Here is a 23965-nt window from a genome sequence, read left to right as displayed (position 1 = left end):
CAGGTTGTTTCTTGTCAGCCTCTTGGGTCTATTAATTCTCTTTGCTTTACATCAGCATGTGCATTGAATTTCTACAAAGATACATCTGCGTTTTGAATAATATAGTTTTATTCATGTCCACAGAATTGTCTTTATAGACTTTACCAGAGTACAAAGATTACTTTGAGACAAATATGGAGTTTTCTGCCCATTTCCTGGTAAGCCTTGCAACGACTGAGTGTTTCCTGTTCAGAGGAGATTTTATAGTAATCGGAAGTGACCCATATGACCCACAAAGCAGTAATTCTTTAGCTGATCGTAAATCAAGGAGATTTTTACAATTATGCTGTAAAAACAACTGGAATCAGACACAAAACCCACTGCCTCTCTATATAGCTTAATACTTCTGCCTTGCGATTATCCTGGTCTTATTTTTCATTTTTACTAAAGCTTTTGTGTGCTGATGCCCATGTACAGTATAGGGCTTTCTGTTTGTGATTTTACAGAACAATACCAAATCATTGCCAACAACCAATTGAAGTAATCTGTGCATTTGTTCATACATAAACACATGTATTTATGAATTTATCTAATTGTCACCTGAAAATTAAATGAAAGCTACATTTAGTTATTTGCCTCCTGACAAACAAAATAGCATGAGGAAGGAAAGCATATTGCCAGTCTCACACAAACAATGGTAAACAGTATCATGGATCATGGTTCAGCAATATAAGTTTGAGCTGTGAAACACCTAATCAAACCTGATCAAGTGAAACCCGCCTTCTCTCCCATCCCTCCAATCAAGGTAGAGCAGCACTGCCCGACTACGGATGATGGTTTTAATAGCATTGTCAGCGAAGCAAAAAAGTACTACTGATGTGGTTATAGAAAGAACAGACAATTTATTGCGTTGAACAGTTTGATAGAAATTACGATATTGGACTAGACCTAGTCCGTAACAGTGGGTGACTGAACATTTTGTCACCGCGCTTGTATCAGCTGGCGCACCATGTTTTTGGCCATGGAATGATTCTGTGCTTTTCCTCACACGAATACCAGATGTACCGAAATGACATATGTGTTGATATAGGATGGCCTCAAATTATTCGTGGAAGAAGGCATGGCTGGATCTCATCACCTTCAACAAGAGGTTCCGCGACTACAGCAGAAACTTTTCTTCGTTTTTATCTTTGCTGTGGTTTGTGCGTCGCTGTACTTTTTCCTCTCCGGCTTCTGTGATTCTAGTTTAATGGACACTGCGAAATACTTGAGGCAAACCTCTAAGCTTTTGCCTTTAACGCAACTGTTCCAAAGAAAGAATGCCACGGTTGAGAAAACGGTAACAGATTTCGGTTTGTCCACGTCGTCTCTCATCCGCAGCCCAGGTGTGCCAGGCGCGCATATAGACAATGTTGGTAAAGACTGGGCGGCAACCAGGAGACTACCCCAAGCAATCATCATAGGCGTGAAAAAGGGCGGAACCCGAGCTCTCCTGGAATTCCTAAGACTTCACCCCGATATTCGAGCTCTTGGCTCTGAACCCCACTTTTTCGACAGACATTACTCACGTGGGCTGAATTGGTACAGGTAAGTACCAATCATGATGATGGGAAAATACACAAACAATAGGTTTGAATCTGTTTCATATAAATCAGTGGTATTTATTTGACACGCTATTTTTATTCTATTCAAAGAGTTATTAAAAAGTATATTCTGATCATGTTTACAACTCGCATGAGGTGTAGAATGAATAATGTACACTCCTTGCAGTTGAAGCAAGCCTAAACAACCATGCATACGACTAACTGAATAAAATGGCTGAGAGCCCTTCATGGTCCTTCTGAAGAACAGCTTTTAGATCATTATTCTTAACTGTAACACAATAATTTGTAAGTGACAGCAACATAAATATTATGCAGCAATGCCATCATTTTTTTCATTTTCGATGTCCTCCTAAATCAAATAAATGAAGCAAACACAGCTCCAAACCTGAACCTATCTTCTGCTTCCAGATGGGTCCACAGTGCCTTATAGTACCAAATGTGTGTTTTCCTTTGTTTGATGTCTAAAGTTAGACACTGTCTCTGTTGCCCAAATGGAAGTATTCATCATGCCGTTTGATCAAAGTATAGCACCACGTTATTTAATGAGAATCTCTGGTGTATCCTTCATTTCTGCTGGGAAAAGATAATCAAGGATCTTTACTGGAACACTCCCCTTTGAATTTTACTCCATCTTGATAATAGTTACATAAGAGCTCTAAGGGACAGTAGCAGTGCAAACGTGGAGCTAGTCGCTGTAACATAAAGCATATTCTGCCCTACCAAAATGTCTCCGGGGAAAGTCAAAGTGGGCTCACTAATGGCCTTTGCTTGTATTTTTGTGCTCCTTCCCGCTTTCTCTTCATTTAGCTTTCCTTTATTTCTCTCACAGCCATCATCTGTATTTCTTTTCAGACAGACAGCTGAGTGTACCCTCTCTGTCCGCCCAGGCCCTTACAAGCATTGCGTTAGCTTCTGAGAGTCCGTGCTGCTCAGTCCTCATACAATCTGAATTGGAGTGATTGCCATCCGGCAGGGAAGTGAGGTCGGAGAGTGCACTGCAGGAAGCAATACAACAGCATGTAAATTATAGAGAACCACAAGGCCTGTTGGCCTCATTGGTGCAGACTGACATAGGGTGTTGTTATGGGATCATCCCTACCAAATGTACTGGCACTTTTTATTAACTTTATACTTTTGACTTTATACTAAAACAGTTGCTCAGGAAAAAGAGATTGTGTAAATCAAGTAATATTGAGGGGTCAAAATCCTCCACCCCCAAATATTTTACCAAAGAAAATCTACAAAATGAAATCTATATTAACATTAAACTTTTTATGTTTTATTGCAGAGCTTCTTTCTCACCTTTTAAAGCCACCATAATAACACCAAGCACCCACCAGCATTTACATTTAAATGGTTAATTTATCACAAAATCTAAATTTAGCATTCTCTAGACTTGAACCCATTGAAACCTGTGGTTGTGAGGATGTGGAAACATTCTGAATTGAGCAAAGGCCTATGATTCCTTCCCAGCGTATTCTACTAACCTCATTAATTTTCATAGAAAAAGGCTCATTGACAATAGCAAGGACAGGATGGCAGGAGACTGATAACAAGGGTATACATTTTTGACAATGATTTTATGAGAATTGTTTTCATATTGTTAAAAAAAAAAAAATCTGAAATAAATTAATTGAAATTAACATCAAATTTATCAGAAATACACTGTATATATTGGTAATGTTGTAAATTACCATTGTAGCTGGAAAATACTGATTTGTTTACAATGGAATATCTACATAGGTGTACAGAGGCCCATTATCAGCAACCGTCTCTCCTGTGATCCAATGGCACATTGTGTTTGCTAATCCAAGTTTATCATTTTAAAAGGGTAATTGATAATTAGAAAACCCTTTTGTGATTATGTTAGCCGCTGAAAACTGGCCTTCTTCAGACTAGTTCAGTATCTTCAGCATAATTTCTTATGGTTTGATTACAGGCTCAAAATGTCCAGAAGCAAATAACTTTCTTCTGAAACTCATTCATGGCTATTCCATGCTATTCCATGCGAGAAAAGAAACTGAAGATCTTGTACAACGATGTGTAGTACTCCCTTAACTGTCTTTAACCAGAATAGAAAGAGGAGTGGGAGGCCCCAATAAACAACTTAGCAAAAGGACAAATACATTAGTGTCTAGTTTGAGAAACAGACGCCTCACAGGTCCTCAACTGGCAGCTGTCTCGATGTCCACAGTGTAGAGGCGACTCTGGGATGCTGGCTTTCTGTGTTAATTTACAACATTAACACTGATCAATTTGATGTTATTTTAATGGAAAAGAAATGTAAATTTCTTTCGAAAAAACAAGGACATTTCTAAGTAACGCCAAACGTTTGAATGGTAGTGTATTGTAGTAGCATTTAATAACATAATGTTTGTTTTATATTTACAAATAAAGTATGTTTTTTTCATAAACCTTTCAACGTTTACATGAGCTGAACAGACTCATGTATTGTAATAAACTCATTGAGGCATGCCAATATCTAGGTGATGCCTCCAATGCTCAATAGATGGCGGTCTAACCTAACTCAGTAATGGCCTTTGAGCAACAACTGTCCAGTAGCTGCGTCTGGTGACTGCTAGTGGTGAAGGACAGCTGGCTACAGAGGTAGAAAGGCCCTAGGAGGCCTTTGTAAATGAAGACACACCGGTTAATTTGTGTGTGCATGTGAAGTGAGTACAAGGTACTAGGTACAAGGGGACTGACATAGGTTGCATACACAATTATGTCACCATCATCTATTAAAGAAAGTTGTGTAGCAGCCAATAATGTAATAACCACCGTTAATGTAATAACTGCCAATAGTGTAATACATTTTCCATTCTTAATGTAATAAAAGTCAATAATGTAATAACTTATCAATAATGTAATAACATTTCTGAACCAATGACATAATGACATTTTACCCATAACGTAATACGTTATTACATTATTGGCCGGGTCACCCTTATTGTTGCTTCTTTCAAATAGTTGCTCAAAAGCCTGACCAATCCTGACCCCTGTATCTTAGTCCTAACTCTGAGAAAACACACCTCTCTCTCTCACCTTGAATAGATATTTCTGTTTAAAAAAGATTTATAACTTGACGCATGGCTATTACTGTACTCTTCCATTTTCGTACATCCATCTGATGTTCGAAGGCTATTTGCAAAGGTGGATAATGTTTTGACATGACCTGATGCTGTCAGTCATTTCGAACTTTGTGAGCGTGTTCCTTAGATCTCTTCTGTTAGTTGCATGCAGTTTTACAATGTTTTGTCATTTATTTGGGGATTTACAGTATGACTATTTCAAACTATACGTTGTAGGTAGCAGAGAGGCCCTATCAGATGGACCAAAATACAGGAAATGAATAGACACAACCCATATTCATTACAAACAACTGTAGATGTTTGTTATGTTATGAGATACAGTGAAAATAACTACATTTTAGAAATTAGGGCATCCTGGAGACTATAACCCTAATGCTATTTTACAAGCTGTGTTTTCTCTAAAATCGGTTTGATGTTTATTTTAGAACTTGCTATTATATACTATGTAAAGTGAAAATGACAGTTGCATTTCTTGTTTTGTTGTCTGATAATCTTCCATTTCTAACCCTGTTTCACAAAATGAACTAAAACAATATTTTAACTGTTTTATTCCAGCTGGATATTGATATAGGATTTAGAACATGCTATGACACATCACATGAAGTGTAAATGTCAACTACATAATTTTAATGTTTTTAAATAATCATGCCTTTACATCCCAATAGGACCTCTAAAAGACCTCTCTTAACCCTACCTACAAATAATCCTAAATGCACAAAGCAGACTTAGCAGACTTAGTTACTTAGTTACTACTAAATCACATGGGTGATTTCTGTAATCATTATGATTTAAAATAAACAGCTATGTGAAAATAAGTGGCTTCATATTTTCACTATCCTTAAATAAAGGACCATATTTTCAAAATCAATGCCAAAATTGCACAACTTCTGCCAGGGTATGCAAACTTATGAGCACAATTGTATAACCACTAACACTAGCTAGATGTGCAAGACTCACACTGAATGAACCAAATGCTGCTGTGCAAGTCAACAACATATCAGTTAGATTAGGGTTGTCACCTTCAGTGTGGAAAAATAAGGGACATTTGCGGCCCCAAACCCAGGGGACACAAATGAAGCGGGGTCTGGGTGTCCTCCCCAATGAGCGTGTCAGATGCTTCATTCCCTGCATTCTGGTGAATTTCTATGCACGAATCTGTATGCATAGAAATGCATTGTATGCATTTCTATTAATCATTTTCAGTCTTCTGCTAGTGTGAACATGAATGTAATGGAAAAAGAGTAAATAAGAGTAAAGAACAGTTGCATCAATTATATTAAGGATTAAAACTTCAGATCATAGACATGGGCAAGATGTTTGGTCTTTCAAAATAAACTATTTGGAAGATTTGGAAGAAGCAAGAAGCCACCCTCCAGGAAGGATGATGTATCCTAGTTTTGTCTGTTGCTGCTCCCATGCTCTGGAATCCGACATTAAGTCCCGTTCCACCATTGACAATTTTAAATAAAAAATAAAATAAATTAAAAAACTCTTAGTTCTGTCTGACGTTATCCCTTGGTTTTTGTCAAGTTCATTTTTAACATCCTCTTACTATGTTTTAATCTGTTGTTGGTTTTATTCTATTTCTCTTAACTTCTTATTGATTTGATTTTACATAATTTGAGTTGTCTTAAGTGTTTTCCATTTTAGTCTTGCCCTAAATGTATTATATTATGTATGGTTGCCTTTTATGTATTATTCCCTTAACCCTGTATACAGACCCGGTGACACAGGGGCTTTGCCTCCCAGCTAGAATTTTTGCCCCCCAAAATTTGTTTGGGTCAGATGCTTCCCAATACTGTACTAAATTAATAACTGTTGGTAATGTCGGATAGCTCTCTTGCCTTCATCTGCTGTTGGGAATGTAGGCTAGCTCTCTTGCCTTCATCTGCAAATGCGATCGGATCGAAGATGTGCTTTAAGAGATGTGATCACGAAGCTACAAAGAATGTGTAACTACTGCTTTCAAATTTGATTGACAGCTCTGTATTTTGCTAGTTAGTATATAGCCTCAGCATGCCATGCATGCAAAGACTATTTGCTTTTTCCTTCCGTCGTGCTTTAGCTACTATGTTTAGAATCTGCAACCTTATGTTCCACTGTCAGGCACGCTAACCACTACACCAAACAGGATTAGATTGATAGGAGAGGCAAGTAGTGATATAACCAAATTTACCTTAGTACATTAGACTATTTTTGTGACTAAGATGAAATATATTTTGGTAATGTACACATTAATAAAATGTGTTTCAACACCTAAATGTGATATAATCTATGTCAGTAATTACATTTCATCTTTTTACTTTCACAGGACCTGAAAAATGCATTTTAATATGGGCTTCAAAATACATTTTGTAATGTATTTTCTATAATACATTAAAATTGTAATGAGAGTATTGTTGACGATGCAATAGATTTGGACAAAACTGAAATGTATTCATACATTTTCAAATACATTTCAGAATAAAGCTGAAATGTATTTTGAATAAAGTTAAATGTATTTGTACATTTTTAAATACATTTCAGAATAAAAGGTGAAACACATTTTGATACCTGAAACTTATTTAGAATTAAGTTAAATGTATGTATACATTTTTAAATACATTTCAGAATAAAAGGTGAAATACATTTTGATATCTCATCTCTCATCTCATCTTCATCCGCTTATCTGGTATCGGGTCGCGGGGAGAGCAGCTCCAGCAGGGGACCCCAAACTTCCCTTTCCCGAACCACATTTGCCAGCTCTGACTGGGGGATCCCGAGGTGTTCCCAGGCCAGTGTCGAAATATAATCTCTCCTCTTAGTCCTGGGCCTACCCTGAGGTGTCCTCCCAGCTGGACGTGCCTGGAACACCTCCCTAGATAGACGTACTGGTGGCATCCTTACTAGATGCCCGCACCACCTCAACTGGCTTCTTTCGATGCAAAGGAGCAGCGACTCTACTCCGAGTTCCTCACGGTTGACTGAGCTTCTCACCCTGTCTCAAAGGGAGAAGCCAGCCACCCTTCAGAGAAAACCCATTTCAGCCGCTTGTACTCGCGATCTAGTTCTTTCGGTTATGACCCAGCCTTCATGACCATAGGTGAGGGTAGGAAAAAAAATTGACCGTTATATCGTGCCTTCCGGCTCAGCTCTCTTTTCTTCACAACGGTGCGGTAAAGCGAATGCAATTCCCACCCCGCTGCTTCGATTCTCCGGCCAATCTCCCACTCCATTGTCCCCTCACTCGCGAACAGGACCCCGAGATACTTGAACTCCTTTACTTGGGGTAACACCTCATTCCCTACCTGGAGGAGGCACACCATCGGATTACGTTGTGGAAAATTGTTCCCCTTTTTCCCGCCAACATATTCAAACAACTCAGGAGTTTGTGAATTCAATAGTAGACTTTATTAAGGTAATAAAGCCGTGCTGATCTGCAGAGCAACCAACCCATGTTAGTCTGCAGAACAACCGACTGCCAAACTTCGGAAACACATTTTACAGTATGGTTATACAATGATATTAGCTCCTCCCATTATGCTAATTTCTGGATGGATCCTTCTCCAATCTTCCACCAAGCCTCTGGGATCCGCCCCCCAAACCACTGTTGGTGGCGTGATGGTGATGTTATTTCTCATAAATTTTGCCAAGAGAGTCAAGGACAAGCCACAGGTCCTTCTGTCCTCAATATGAGATAACAACAACCACTCATTGCACTGACCATGGGAACAGTAGTCGAGCCAGAGCAAGAGTACAGTTCATCACTCATAATATGAGCCCTGGTTAAATGTTTTATCAATTAACACACAATTAATATACAAGTGATCACATGAAACATTCTGTCTACTCTTCATCAGGTTAATGTGAAATAACAAAAGTCCAGTGAGTGGTCCAGTGAGTGCGAACTGGTCCAGTGAGTGCTGAAGGTCACAGACCGATGATGCCATCAGGACCACATCATCCGCAAAAAGCAGCGATGAGATCCCCAGCCCACAGAACTGCAACCCCTCCCCACCCCAACTACGCCTCGATATCCTGTCCATAAAAGTTACAAACAGGATTGGTGACAAAGCGCAGCCCTGGTGGAGGCCAACACCCACCTGGGACGAGTCCGACCTACTACCGAGAACCCGAACACAGCTCTCACTTTGGACCTACAGGGATTGGATAGCCCTCAGAAGGGACCTCCTCTCCCCATACTCCCGCAGCACCTCCCACAGTATCTCCCAGGGGACCCAGTCATACGCCTTCTCCAGATCCACAAAACACATGTAGACTGGATGGGCATATTCCCAGGCCCCCTCCAGGATCCTTGCAAGAGTAAAGAGCTGGTCGGAACAACCGACCAGGACAGAATCCGCATTGTTCCTCTTCAATCTGAGGTTTGACTATATGTCGAACCATCCTTTCCAGTACCTTTGAGTAGACTTTCCCAGGGAGGCTGAGAAGTGTGATACCCCTGTAATTGGCACACACCCTCTGGTCCCCCTTTTTGAACAGGGGAACCACCACCTCGGTCCGCCACTCCTTTGGCACTGTCCCCGACTCCCACGCAATGTTGAAGAGGCGTGTCATCCAAGACATCCCCTCCACAACCAAAGCTTTCAACATTTCTGGACGTCAATCCCCGGAGCTTTGCCACTGTGGAGTTGTTTGAATACCTCAGTGACTTCTGCCATGGAGATTGACGATGCTTCCCCATCAGCCTCCAGCTCTGCCTCCACTATAGAGGGCATGTTAGTGGGATTTAGTAGGTCCTCAAAGTGTTCCTTCCATCGCCCAAATACCTCCTCAGTTGAGGTCAACAGTGTCCCATCCTTACTGTACACAGCTTGGATAGTTCCCCGTTTTCCCCTCCTGAGGTGGTGGACGGTTTTCCAGAAACACCTTGGTGCCGACCGCAAGTCCTTCTCCATGGCTTCCCCAAACTCGTCCCACACCCGCTGTTTTGCCACTTTCACAGCAGAGGTCGCAGCCCTTCGGGTCCTTCGGTACACTGCAACCGTCTCTGGAGTCCTCCAGGATAAATATCCCGGAAGGCCTCCTTCTTCCATCGGACAGCTTCCCTGACCACCAGTGTCCACCAGGGTGTTCGAGGGTTACCGCCACTTGATGCACCTAAGACCTTTAGACCACAGCTTCCCACCACAACTTCGGCAATGGAGGCTTTGAACATCGACCACTCCGGTTCAATGCCCCCAACCTCCACAGGGATGCCAGAAAAGCTCAGCTGGAGGTGTGAGTTGAAGATCTTTCGGAAGGGGTCCTCCTCCAGATGTTCCCAGTTTACCCGCACTACCCGTTTGGGCTTTCCCGGTCTGTCCAGAGTCTTCCCCCACCCCCTGACCCAACAAACCACCAGATGGTGATCGGTTGACAGCTCCGCCCCTCTCTTTACCCGAGTATCTGAAATGTATTTTGAATTAAGTTAAATGTATTCAACATATATTCATAATACATTCTACATACATTTTGCATTGCAAAAATATATTTATTTTCCGTATGGGTTCGTATCTTCTGCTTACAGAACTGTCAACTTATCAGGGAGAACCGCACTGCTGATGTTACGGTACGTCTGAGTCTCCGTAACCAGGGCAACTATGACGTTCAGTGACACACAACTCGCCTGTCATTCATACTTATTCGAATTGTTTCATTAAACTATTTTGATTTTATTATTTTTCGTGGCAATCTAAGCTTAACGCATGAAATATATTTCGCTCCGTATTGATTCTGTAAGGGACAGTGCAATTTATTTTTCAATACTGGACGATCCCGTATTATACGGAACTGATCCAGTCCGGATATTCCATAAGTCCCACCAAGCAAGTCCTCTGACTGAAACCGTGCACACGAGAACTCGTCGACACTTGTAAATGTTAAGCAACAGTTGTAAATATTTGACAGATTTGTGTTTTATTTGTGAAATACGTTTTTACATTTTTATTTATTTATATTTGTGAAACATGTATATATATTTACAAATATTGAGACACATCTAATTCCATAAAATGCTCCTTTTTGCCGGACTGCGTAAGCGGACGATGTGTAGTACGCATTATGAATTATTCCTTATAGACAAAATCTTTGTTGGCTAAAATCGTTAGTATCTACATTACGGTAAGCCTGAAGTAAAACAGTTTACGGTTATATTGTGACTGTTTCTGATGGATTTTCGAAGTATGCATCCGTGCATGCGTTTTGGATCAGGATAGACAAACACATTTGCCGGCTTAACGACATAGTTACTATATCTTAAACCTTAACTGAAACTGTATGCGGTTATATTGCGACTGTTTCTGGCATGGAATAGTTCATCTTCCATCATGCTAGCAATTGTTAAATTCTTATGATTATTCTTTGGAAGTTAGCAGATACTAGTAAGCCAATTTAACGCAATCCTCAATGGAGCCTATAGTGACTGGCGTCAACAGTGTCTGTCATATGGAAGACCTAAGTTCAAGTCTATTGAGAGCAACAACATTTATTAATTCTTTCTAGTAAATTCCACAATTCTCATTTGATGAAAAAGTTAGTTATTGTTGCCTTTATTGATAGTTATTGTATGAATGTTATTAAAAGTACATTGTTTTGTCCTGAAAGAAAAAAATATGTTCCTATGCTATGAAATGAAATAGCTTTGGCAGACTCGCTATCAATTGCTCAATTCTTATGACTATTCCAATAAGTTAATAGATAAAGCTTATTACTGGCTAATATGCTGTTAAAATGGCCAGTGTTCACAAATGGCCAACGAAGTATTAAAATGGTGTAGTGGTTAATGACTATTTCTTGTGCTTCAATACCAGATAGTGAGGCCTGCAAAAACAGTATGAAGGGTTCCATTAATTATTTTGCAATTTTATTGATATGTTTTACTACAAAACCACCTATAAACCAGATAGATAGACAGTAATATTTTGTTTGTTCGTATATTGTGTTGTTGATATATGACTGAACAACCTTGCTCTTCCCTACAGGAGCATGATGCCCAGAGCTCTGGAGGGCCAGGTGGTCCTAGAGAAGACCCCCAGATATTTTGTGACAGCGGAGAGCCCTGGCCGGATCCATACCATGTCCAAGGAGGTCAAACTGATTGTTGTGGTGCGTGACCCTGTAACCAGGGCCATCTCTGACTACACCCAAATTGTATCCAAGACTCCAGGTGTGCCCACTTTTGAGACACTGACATTCCGAAACGGAACTGAGTCGGAATTAGAGGTTGACACCTTGTGGAGCCCCATCTCAATTGGCCTATACGCTCTGCACCTAGAGAGATGGCTGGCCTACTTCCCCCTGGAGCAGATCCACTTTGTTCACGGGGAGAGACTGGTGAGTGACCCTGCTGGAGAGGTCGGTAGAGTCCAGGAGTTTCTGGGCCTTCAGAAAATCATCACAGATAAACACTTCTACTTCAACAAGACAAAGGGTTTCCCTTGCCTAAAGAAACCAGAGGGCAGCAGCAAGCCCCACTGCCTGGGACAAACCAAGGGCAGGCCCCATGCGAACATTCACCCTCAGGTCATCCACAGGTTACACCAGTTCTACCAGCCACACAATCTCCGGTTCTACCAGATGACAGGGCAGGACTTTGGCTGGTAGGCTGGTACGGTCCTTACCATTCTAAAAACTGTCAATACAAAGAGGATAGTTTGTGTATTTTGCTAAGGGTTTCACATGAAACCTGTATAGGCAAAATAAGTCAAACCTGTCTCACTTTATGTTATGACAGTTAAACCTCAAGAAGCCCTAGTAATGAAACACTATGTAACACCGTGGACATGTAGTAGGAAGAGACAACAACATCCATGGTTGGGAAGCAGGTCCTTAATGCTACCGTGGACATATCCTTTCCTCCAATAGAGTAGAAGTCTTCTACTGGCTGTCCCAATATAGTATACCTGACACCCAAACCAGGTCCATTGACTTTGGGTCTGAAATTTGAACATTGCCTTTGTGTACTTGTTGAGTATTGTTTGATGGTCATTTGGTCTTTGGTCGATGTAGCTACAGTTGATAAACTACAGGTAGGACCTGACACAGCTCTGTATAGCATGTAGCGTAGTAATTTAACCAGATTATTTATTTGGCTGATTAGTATAATGTGTTTGGTCAATTGGGTGATTTAGATCCAATATGGTCTGTTCTGTTTTTTTTGGGGTCCGTTCAGATTTTGGTCCCCATAGAAAAAGGATTAGGGAGCATTGCATCCTCTGGGGTTGAAGTGTGATTGTCCTTGAGTCTTTGGACAATCATCATGCTAATGTTTTGTGTAGTCAGATGTTTTACTGTTTTACCGTTTAACAAGTTATTAACCGATTTTAGCGATAGAAAGGACAAATCATCCCTTCAGCAAAATCCAAGACAAATAGACAGATACTTAAAACAGACACTTGAAACACAATTTTCAGTGAGTCTTGTTTTGGTCAATGTCTGTACTGCAGACTGGATTCACATGCATTTTAATTTGCATGTGAATTAATTGAAATATTCACACAGGTGGTAAAGCACATTTACTCACGATAAGAATCCAAGACACGTTCATGAAAGGTATTCTCCATCATTTCTGACACAGTTTGTATTTAATACATTTTTGGTGCTATTTATGAGTACTGCCTTCTCCTTCACTAAATTCTGAAGCAAAAAATTATCCAGCTTTCTTTTGAGCACATACATACAAAAATAATGTCATTGTCTCATTTAAACCTCTTATCCCTACAACAGACACTTTCCAGGAAATGTTTCCCCATTAACAAAGATGCAATTATAAAACCTCAGAAATTATTTTCAATTAATTTTATTGGTCCTACTGTCATGAAAATGTCAGCAAAATAAGGAGTTTTCATTAGACAGCGAAAATAACCAACATATAAACCTACTGCGTTGGAAAACACGGTCTGTACACAATGCAGCCATATGGGAACTAGAATTGGCTGGTCTTTGCAGACCATTGCTTACTGTATGGCAACAACTCACAAACACAGCTTGAAAAAACCACTTTGCCATCTGTCCCAGGATAACAGCCCAGATAAGAAGAGTCATGGCCTTGGCTCTAGACGCATACAGTTATAACATTTGGATTTCCGGCCATTTCATTTTCAGACATATTAATGCTAATATGAACCATTATAACCCATACAATCCAATGCGTTTAAGATGCTGTATATGACAGCGAATCTACTGTCCATTTATTGAAGTGGTCACCAAGCCAGGTCCTGTCAAATCTGGAAGGCTCTGATGGGATACTGAGAAAATACATCCTTTCTTCCTCATACTCCTTGAAGCCACCTGCTATTAAGTATTGGATGGTATCCAGTCATGTTGGGGCAGTCTCAACCTCAAGAAAAGGGCAAGGAAGGTACATTCCAACAGTATTGGAACAGGGTCCAGGCCCATGGTTGGTGACCACTATTTTAGCAATACGCCTCTCCCTGTGGTTCTGTCACGTTGTCCAAGCCCACCACGTAGGCCGCTCCAGTGGAGGGTTTGTGGCCATTGACTGGGAGGTTGAGAAACCCAGTGTCTTCTGCACCCCCTGCTGGCACAGCCGTCATGTACATATCCCACATCTGCTCAGGCAGGTCCAGCTCTAGCAGCTTCTGCTTGATTCGCAGTTTCTTTTCGATGTTCCGCCGTTTGTACTTGAACTCCAGGATGGTCTTGGTGTACCTGTTCAGGGCTGTCACCGCGGAACCCATGCAGGTGGCAAAGGAGCCCCACGCCAAGCTGGGGAGGGGCCGAGAAAACACAAAGAGAGTGTAAATAAACCTAACTATGTGAGCTATCTTAGTAATGCAAATGCGCTGCTGTTGGTCTGAGAATGGCAAGGGTTTAACGGAGTATTTCTGTAGAGGCATGCTTTCGTTGCACAATAATTTGTTTGATTAGTTGTATATTATTGGATGCAAACCAAGTCATTAATTTGTTTACTATGCAGGCATTTCACATGTGGGATAATTTGATTGAATTCAGAGGCTTATAAGTCACATACCATACAACAATTACAGGAGCAGTTAAATGCTTTTGTTTATATTTGCATGTTTTATTGATTGTTTTCCAATATTTTGGTTGCAACAGGTGTTTGTTCAATTACTATATTCATGGGTGCTACCCAGTTGTTAGACTGGCAACTTTATTATTTTGTCAGTCCTATCCCTACATTTTACATGTGGGAGAATTTGATTGATTTATAACAGTAACATGAACAAACATTTACTGGTAGAAAAAGAAATCACATGTTTTGGTTTCTGTTTACATGTTTTATTAGTAATTATGTTCTCTTGTGTTTTGGTTGCAACAGACATGCAACCAAAATTTAAATAGATCTTTAGAACTCATCTATGAACCACTGGTTTGCATCTCTAGTGACCAAACATGAGAATAAATAAATGAATAAATAAATAAATAAATATAAAATATAAATAAATATAAACGACTACATGGCATTTCTATGAGTATATGTTTGCTTATGTGTGTTTGTTGTCAACTGTTACACCCGCGTTCTATACACTTCCTTGGAAAAATGAACTGGCTTCGACCATTATCTCCATGGTAATGTACAGATTGATAATGTTTTTCCCTGATTGTTATATTAATTGATGGCTGCTAGTGCCCCGGCTTACATGTAGGACCAGCTATAATCCCAAGTCTTGGGCCTCCAGTCTTCCGGTCCCATGGCGACTGCTAGCTGGAAAGCTGTGGTGAACATCATGTGGGCAACCATCCCTAGAAGGCCTGAATCAAGAAAGATACAACACAGAAAACAAACTTCAAAAGCATCATTGTAACTACAGCAAAAGTAGTGTAGCTGCAATTTATATTAGTAGCCACAGAGTGGCAGTAATGGATACTGCAATTTGTGATTGAGGGGATAGCTTTCACTTGTTTCATAAAGACCCTGTGTAAAAGGGTTTTAAGAAAAATCTAAAAACATTTTATTTTCACATGCTTTTTTAACTACAGGTGTTGCTTAATTATATAATGGAAAATATGGAAATAATGGAAATTCAAGGAATATACAGGATACACAGTGTCTCTCAATAACAACAACTAGGAGTATGTAAAACATATATCGGTTCATAAATGGGAAACATGGCTCTAGTACTGGGTGTGAAAAGATTCTAAAGTAGTTCCATATATTCAATACTGAGAGGCAATAAAAACAGATATCTGAATATCACTGGTATTGATCATCTCTGTAACAGGCTTACGTCACGGGGTATAAGATATGCAAGATCTTGATGGGTACCACTTTGTGTGAACAAAGCATGACAGAGAGTTTTCACCATGATCATGCTGCCTTCTTCACATCGGAATCAGTTTATTCTGGGCTTTCTATGGGGGAGGCTAAGCATTGATGAGTAAGAGTTCATTACTCTTACTCAGAAGAGGGCATGATGAAGAGTCTGACATGCTCCAGCTCATCCCAGCAGTGTCCTCTCCACTCACTTTCTGCACAGCCTCATGTCCATCTCTCAGCCGACATTTCGCCCGTCTACAGCTGATTTACTTGGGATTAATGCCCTTAGAACTGGGGGAGGGCGTAAGGGGAGGGAAGGCAGAGGGAGGTTGTGGTTGGGGTGGGGGTGGGGATGTGGGGGTCGGGGGTGGGGGTGGGGACTCTTCTGGGCAGGACTCTTCATGTCCCAAAACCGCTGCCTCAGCTCCAATCCGATTAGTCCACAAACCAGCAAATCCCCAGAGGCAGTGGACACAGACGGTGGACCAGGGCTGCGCTAGATACATTAGCAGTGTGCCAGGCTAGCTGCCCCTATAACTGTACCACCCTGAGCCAGCCCCCTTTTGCAACCTGGCACTATTATTGTTTTTCTGCAAAACAAAATGTATGTAATTGTACCCGTAGACCCTGAGAACTGTTTAGTTTCAGGCATTCTAAAAATTCTGTGGTGACACTTCCCAAAACAGTGAGATTTATGGATAGGAACGAAATCACTATGACTCAGAATATAATGACTGAATCAAAATGTTATTCCTAATTGACAAGTATATTTTTATTACTTGATTCGTCTTCTACAAGCTTTGGAGTTTTGGGGAAAATAACTGTCCCCCTAAATGGCATTCAGCCTTGAACTGAATATTGTGTCTGTATAAAAATCATCTGTTTTGTATGCAGACTTGCCACTGTTTCTCTGGCCGGTTTCAGCCTGCCTTGCCTGGGAGGGTAAATAGTTTTCATGCATTGTTAGATTATGTAACCCCCTTGGTGGTCTCTATCTCACACACATACATATATACATCCACACACACCTGCTGGGCAGCAGGTTAGGGTTGTTTCTAGCTTTTATGGGCCCTAATCAAGAACTGGTTCCTCTCTGTGGTGAAAATATTTATTTTGCTGTTTTTTAAAGTACTTTCTTGTAATTTCTACCATTTTTTGATGCAGTTTTGAAAAAAAAGATTAGGTCATTGTTTTCCTTACTTTGTAGGCTAAGAATTCAATTGCCACATGTTGTTTCTTAATGTATTTGGTGGCAAAGGAGAAGCATTAAGCTGAAAAGTTATATTTTCATTGATATTACAAATATGAACTACAACTCCCATGTCTGTCTTTCAAGAACTCACAAGTCAACAAAATATACTTAATTTAGCCTTTTCCAAAAATACGCAATTTATTTACTCCTACAGTACCCCAATGCTTTTTAACTGTATCAAGAAGTAAGAGACACTGCTGAAAAATGTAATGTGACCTACTTTAGGCTGCATCCTAGTTCAGCTGCTAAAGTTCAGGAGTTATTCCGAATTTGCTCCCACCTTTGTGGAATTATGGCAAAAAAAATTTGTCAGTAAAATAAATGAATGACTTTTATGGCACAAGAGAAATTATTATATGTTTCGCAATTCACGTGAATTGCTGATGCACTAACACATTTCAAAATTGCACAGTGCATTTTGCAGACTGAGTTCTCTAGCACCTTCTCTAGCACAGAAAATAGGACTGGAGATGGGACTGCTAGAGATTGTCTACAGTAAGATCTTTAACCAATCAGACCAGTGCTGTGCCAAGCTGAACGTGACAGCGTGACAGGATGGCCTGTGGTAGGCCTGTGGTAGAAACCAAGTCATGGGATGTGTCAAGGAGCCCCCTTGGTGAAGCTCACCTCGTAGCAGAGGTAATCACTTCCAAAACAGCTGGTGATTAGCTTTGAGTGACTGTATGGAAGTTTTCTTTAATATCTTGTACATTGGACGAATGATGAATGGTCACAATGGTAGAACAACACTTTCACATACAGTAAAATATTGTAAAAATATTTGGACAGTGACACATTTGATGTTTTCTGAGCATTGTTTTCCAAAACTCAGAATTTGACACAATACAGTGACTATGAGTTTAGTGGAAATAGCCTTAATTTGAATGCATTTTCATTCATATCGGATAAAATTACCCATTTTCCCAAATAACCCAAAGCTTGACCACCAAACCTTGTCTAACTTCCCTGTTGATACTATTGCAGCCCGGTTATGCTCAATCAGATTCTGATCTAAAATCTGAAATTGGCAAATAAAGAACCTTCCACTTTTTGGCCCTGAAAAACACATTGGTAACTATAGCAATGGATTTGGGCTCATTGTCTTGCTGCATGCAGCTATGTCAAATGACCTTAGAAGAATTTGGTTGTATCTGAGCAGCCATGAATGCCTGTACACAACAACACCTCAACCATATTTCACAGGTAGAATGTCAATTCCTTTTTTACTTTACACTTTCCTCTTACAATCATGCTTGCTCTATACATCTATGTCTCATCAGTGCACAGTACCATTTAACAGAATTTGCAGGCTTTAGATTATCATGTTTTTTAAGCTAACTTCTGTTCTTGCACCTAGCTGTCCAGCATCTCTAAGTGTTCTCCAGATGGTAATGGCTGTCACATTCATGCCTATCACACGGAAAGTGTCCCTGATCTGTTACACTTTTATTCCCCTGCTGTTTCTCTTCATAGTGGTGAGCATTCTTCAGCCCTCCTCTATAGGGGTCTACCTTGGTCTGATCCGGTTTTTCCACATACATGGACTGATCTCATCTGTGTTTTCTTCCTAATGTTTTCGGCTGTGTCTTTATCCTTTTATCTGATTCATCTGCCTCATGATGGACAGCTTGACTTGCATTGACACTTTTTTGCTCCTCATGTTGTCAGACACAAGCAACAGACTCCAAATCCAAATTCAAAGACTAGCCACTGACAGCTATCTGGTGCTTGTTCATGAATGATGCAAACAAACACGACTGCTTAACAAGAAACAGCTGTGAAGCAAACTGTCCAGATTCATTTGGCACCCTTAAATGTGGAACTATTTAAACAACATGCTTTCATTTCTAAACAATTCATCCGATATGGCTAAAAATGACCATCAAATGAAACCTCACAGTCTGCACTTCCACACCAAATCACTGGAGTTCACTCTATGTGACTCTGGCCTGTTCGTCATGACATGCTCTGCCACCTTACCTGACAGGGCCGTGAACATGGCAGCGAATGCATTGAGCTTCAGCTTTTTCATCACGCTGAGGCAGGGACACAACTCTAACCACATGAGTACGCCGCCGGTGAAGAGCAAGATGAGATAGAGACACTCGGCTATGATGCAAAGCCATAGGACCCCTGCGAATAGCAAGAAGAGGAGTCAGTCAGAGAACCACTGTTACCTCTTCCCATCCCCCTAGACAGTCCCACCTGTCAGACGGGTGACTTCCACACCAAAGTCAGCCGACAGGAACGTGACCTATTGACCACCTTTCTTACCTTTCACAGTGGATTATGAAAACGTTTTGATTGTTAAGGAAGATTTTACAATAAAATGTTTTGTTAGCTGGCGCACTGTTGTCCAGTGTGTGCGTACTTTTTCAGAAAACAACATTTGCCCTGTGGGAACCAAACTACAATCCTGGTTGCAAGCATCCTGGTCAACCAGCTGAGACACACGTGCTTATGTTAGGACAGTAGAAAAGGGGATGGCTTCTTCATTCTATGAAACCATTGCCTCATGCTGACCCTTTTGACATGATTGTGCAACATTTCAATTTTTAAAAAAACTGTAATTATATGTAAATTACAGTCAAGAGAATTATATTGATTTACAAGGGCTGTAACCTATTAGGCAGCAGGATTATCCTGTTGTGAATAATTGTACCTACCTTTTTCATGATCGGGTGCAATGTCTTTAAAGTCTCTGCAGTTGAAACCTAAAAGCAGACAAATTAAATTAGTAAATGTTGCATAGTCTGGATTTCTCTTGTATCTTCTGTAAATTGTTTTAGAACATTTGTTTTGCATCCATTATTAGTATTATTAAATACAAACTTGTCACTCTCCACAAAATCAACAGTTAATACTAGTGACCTAGACTTTACTATTGTTGTTTTTATTTTTAATAGTGTTGACAGGGCTTTCTTCAAATGACCCTCTTACACTAGTAGTTAGGAGTTCTCATCAGCTATCAGCCAGTAAGTAATGGAAAACTTGCTTTGAAATCAGTGACAACTGCTACAGTATACTGTCTGCCCTGTGGTTGTTACCAAGCTCAAGAATCGCTAAATCGTTTTATTCTCGACAATGTCGAAAATGACTTTGTTGGTTTCTCATTTAGCAGGTATAATATCACATTGACAAAATGCTGATGGCAGTACAACATTAGAAAGTTTTAGTGAGGAAGTGAGACAACCCAGAACAATAAGTGTCTCAGTTCCTGTACTGCCTCTGACATTAGCCCCCAGTAAAAAAAAATATATATATATTTAAGTCATATAGCAGATGCTAATACAAGGGGCAATATTTGTTTTGTTAGGGCGCCTTGTATTTAAAGCCTCCAGGCTGGCATTGCAAGTGGCCTGCTCTACTGAGCTAACTGAGCTACATGAGACCTACAGTAAGATTCAAACCAGGTGATGGCACTTGGTGACTTCAGCAAGCTACTGTATATTATTTACGAGCTAGGATTTTCACTGTTATTTCATGTTTTTATAGCTCGTTTACAAGGTTGTCCACAAGGTTGACAATTTAAACAGAGGCAGACCTAAACGGATCCCTAATCACATGAAATAAATAATCTTAAGAAATAACTTGTTTGAAGCAATGAATAATCTAGGCATTTGCAGTTATGGTAAACCTGGAGATGTTGGGATTAAGCAGGTTAAGATCTACATAGACGTGACACAGCGTCAATCAAGGGACAAGTCCAAATCCTGAATTTTGGCAGGTATTCATGTACACTTCATTAATCATGACAGTATTTTACAATGCAATGTTGGTGCATATTTTCTACTTATACAGTATATAAAATATTTTTTGAAACCACCCATTTTGACCTGAATGTGTAATATATATGGTTGATGCAATCAATAAGACATGCAAGCTAGTGTTATATGGCCAGTATACTACGACTAAGATCTGGAAAATACAAATACAAATCATGTGTTTTTTACTGCTTTAACATAGCTAAAGAAAAACAGCTCTTAGTCACCATATACCACACCCCCTCATGCCTCATTGCTTATATATACCATGCCTATCAGCCAATCAGCATTCAGGATTTAAACAAAATCTATAAACATGCATAATCTAAGTACAATCACTATAATGCCTCAGTGAGCTATAAAATCCAAGTTTGCAATCTTGTAGATTTTATGAAATGGGCACATACTGGCACATTCATGACAGTACACAGTTTTGGGGACCATGTTTTGGGGACCATGCTTTGGCTTGACAGTGCCACTTTCACAACCAGTGGCCAAAAATCTAGAAATGCATAATTCAAATATCAAAGGTTGCATTAACTTTTTTATTGGAAAAAATATGGAAAGATATTGTTTAATAAAGTAATCAATACGTCAGTGACCTCATACCAAATAGTGCATGTTGCTTATTTGAATTAATAATTCATTAATAATTCATATTATTTATATATAACTACAATATATATAAAACCTATAATGTTATCCTTGCAAATATGTTGCATACTAATCTTGTTATTGTCTCTCCTCAAAGTGTCCTCCCTCACTTCCTGTTGTAATGTATCCACGCAACATCAGGTTTAGAGAGCATATTCACACAAGACTAGCTACACCTAGTCTTATGAATTAATGTTTGGTTTCAACATTTTGTATTAGGAACATTTTATGCTGATAAACATTCCAATTGATGTTTCGGCTGCTGGACTCTGTTGAGCATCTATGTTCCAGACTCTGGATCACATATGCCCCCTGGCGTTGTACATGTTGGAGCCCTTACTCCTTCAGTCTCTGTCTATGTATCTTCTATCTGTTTCCATATCTATATTTCATAAATGTGTGAAAAACATATTTATCTTTGCAAAAGATGTTTCAGTGACCCTATTTGAATAATCCAACAACATAGGCTCTACAGACAATAAACATATTATCAGTAACATCTCCACTATCTACTGACCCTAACCTGATCCTAAACATATCTCCTACCAAAACACTAGTGTTAGCCATTAACCTTGTCCAAACCCCAAACACTGACCCTAAACCTAACCTCAGCAAGCAATTTCACATCACCATATACACCCAAACAAAGGTATCTCACCATTCATGTCAGCAGCCTGCTCACAGGAGAAAAAGATGCCTGTGTGGAACTTCCTCATCAGGAACTTCTCTTCTCCGGACTCCCAGATGTACTGCACCAGCCGGCTGTCGTTGACGTTGCTGCTGTTGAAGCGGATGCAGTACGTCTGCTTGGTCGTCACCGGCCCGGTGCAGAAAGGCTTGACCACCTTCCTGGTCCCCTCGCACCAAAAGCTAGTGGTCACTGCTGACAGGGCGCACGCAAACGCCACCAGGTTGAGGGTGAGTGCCGTACACCCCCGCCAACTGCACTCTGTTCCCATGCTGGAGGCCGGGCGAAATGAAATGAAAAGGCAACTAATCCAGGCTTTCGATATGTCACCGCCGTGTTTCGCCTCTCAGATACTGTATACCAAATCTTCATAATCTTGTGGCATTTGAGGTTCTTTGGGTGGTGTGCAGCATCCTGTACGTAACGTCCATCCTTCCTGGGGCAAGGATGTGCCTGCTACCTTGACAGTAGGGTCCGCTCTTCTTCCCGCCTCGTGCTCCCTTACACACCAATCCTCCAATCCCTCGTTTTGACTCTCCCTTGTTCATTTGAACCTTCTCTTTTTCTCCTCCATCTTTCTCCACCCGCTCGCTGAATCTTCGACTGTTTGTCATTACACAAGACAAATGATATGGCAAACCACTGTTGTATTGTCATATCTAAACCTACCCTGATTCTTTGAGCATAGCAATAAAAAAGATTACTTTAGGCTTACTCTTTAATCCGGAACAAGGCTCCCATTGATGTTGGACACGCTCTGGCATAGTTTCGCGTAAACGATTTAAGATTTGAACATTTATATTTCAACATTTTGTATTCACCATCATAAAGGTCAGATCCACTGGAAGTGTGAAGGTGCTTTGGACTGTAATATGTTGTTGCATGAGATGTCAGAACAAGCGTCAATGTATGTGCTTGCCAAGCATATCCTTCCCGTTCGATAGCTTTGTGATTAACTTATGTTGGAGGTTCCCTTCAACTGTAGGTAAACTGCTTTAGAAAATATGCTTAGGAGATGACAGATGTTGGGAGAACGGATCCTGCCATCTCTTCAACTGGATTTGACTTTTACATGATTACACTCCACTAGGCCAAGGAATATCAAGAGAGCAGCAAGTGTGACTTCCTTCACTGATGAGCAGTTATGGCCAAAATATTGTTTTCCAGTGCATGGCAGCGACCTTACTGTGTTGGTTTGGTACAATGCTCGACATGTTGATAACATCTAACAGCACTGAAGCATTGCTTTGATTCAGAGGATTTGATACGGACATTTGAAATCCTTTTCTGCACAGAACATGAAAGGACCCAAGAGGATTGTTAGATCACTGTATGATGAATTAATTTCACGTATCAGACGTTAAGCAGTACACAGTGGAGCTGCAATGATAACACTAAATAAATATATTACATCTTATGTAAGGGAAAGCCTTCAGTTACTGTCTGTGACTTGGGGCACTGTAATATTACAGATCTTAAAGAAAACAGACAACTTTATTTGATAAAGATCACTGGCATTAAAATGGTACTAGTTAAAATGAAAGTTGTGCAGTCCATTAATATTTTGCGTAATATTAGACAAGGCTAACCGAAAGCTTCATATTGGCTGTTTATGTGATTGCATCACAACATTCTGTAAACATAATCCACATGTTAGAATATTGCCTTCCAGATGCTACTCGTCTGAAGAAATTGCACGAATACCAAAACA

General features: G+C 40.2%; 2 protein-coding genes across 3 annotated transcripts; one reads left to right on the top strand and one right to left on the bottom strand.

Moving 5' to 3' along the window:
• Positions 1-801: 801 nt before the first annotated feature.
• LOC105022943 (heparan sulfate glucosamine 3-O-sulfotransferase 6) lies at positions 802-13479 on the top strand. Of its 2 annotated transcripts, XM_020050636.2 has the most exons (3): positions 802-1566; positions 10185-10226; positions 11638-13479. In XM_020050636.2, the coding sequence occupies exons 1-3, from the start codon at positions 1100-1102 to the stop codon at positions 12257-12259; spliced, it is 1131 nt and encodes a 376-aa protein (XP_019906195.1). In that variant the 5' UTR covers positions 802-1099; the 3' UTR covers positions 12260-13479. The 2 variants fall into 2 exon arrangements, with proteins under 2 accessions (XP_019906195.1, XP_010890030.1); XM_010891728.3 differs by lacking the exon at positions 10185-10226.
• Positions 13439-22868, bottom strand: LOC105022960 (germ cell-specific gene 1-like protein). Its single transcript, XM_020050736.2, has 6 exons — positions 22675-22868; positions 22225-22526; positions 19815-19862; positions 19129-19281; positions 15280-15391; positions 13439-14383 (listed from the first exon to the last, which is right to left on the bottom strand). Exons 1-6 carry the CDS (start codon positions 22866-22868, stop codon positions 14071-14073), a joined length of 1122 nt encoding a protein of 373 aa, XP_019906295.2. The 3' UTR covers positions 13439-14070.
• Positions 22869-23965: the final 1097 nt, after the last annotated feature.

The sequence above is a fragment of the Esox lucius genome, chromosome 11 (assembly GCF_011004845.1).
Source record: "Esox lucius isolate fEsoLuc1 chromosome 11, fEsoLuc1.pri, whole genome shotgun sequence".
NCBI classification, from domain to species: domain Eukaryota; kingdom Metazoa; phylum Chordata; class Actinopteri; order Esociformes; family Esocidae; genus Esox; species Esox lucius.
This window is presented reverse-complemented; position numbering and strand designations above follow the sequence as displayed.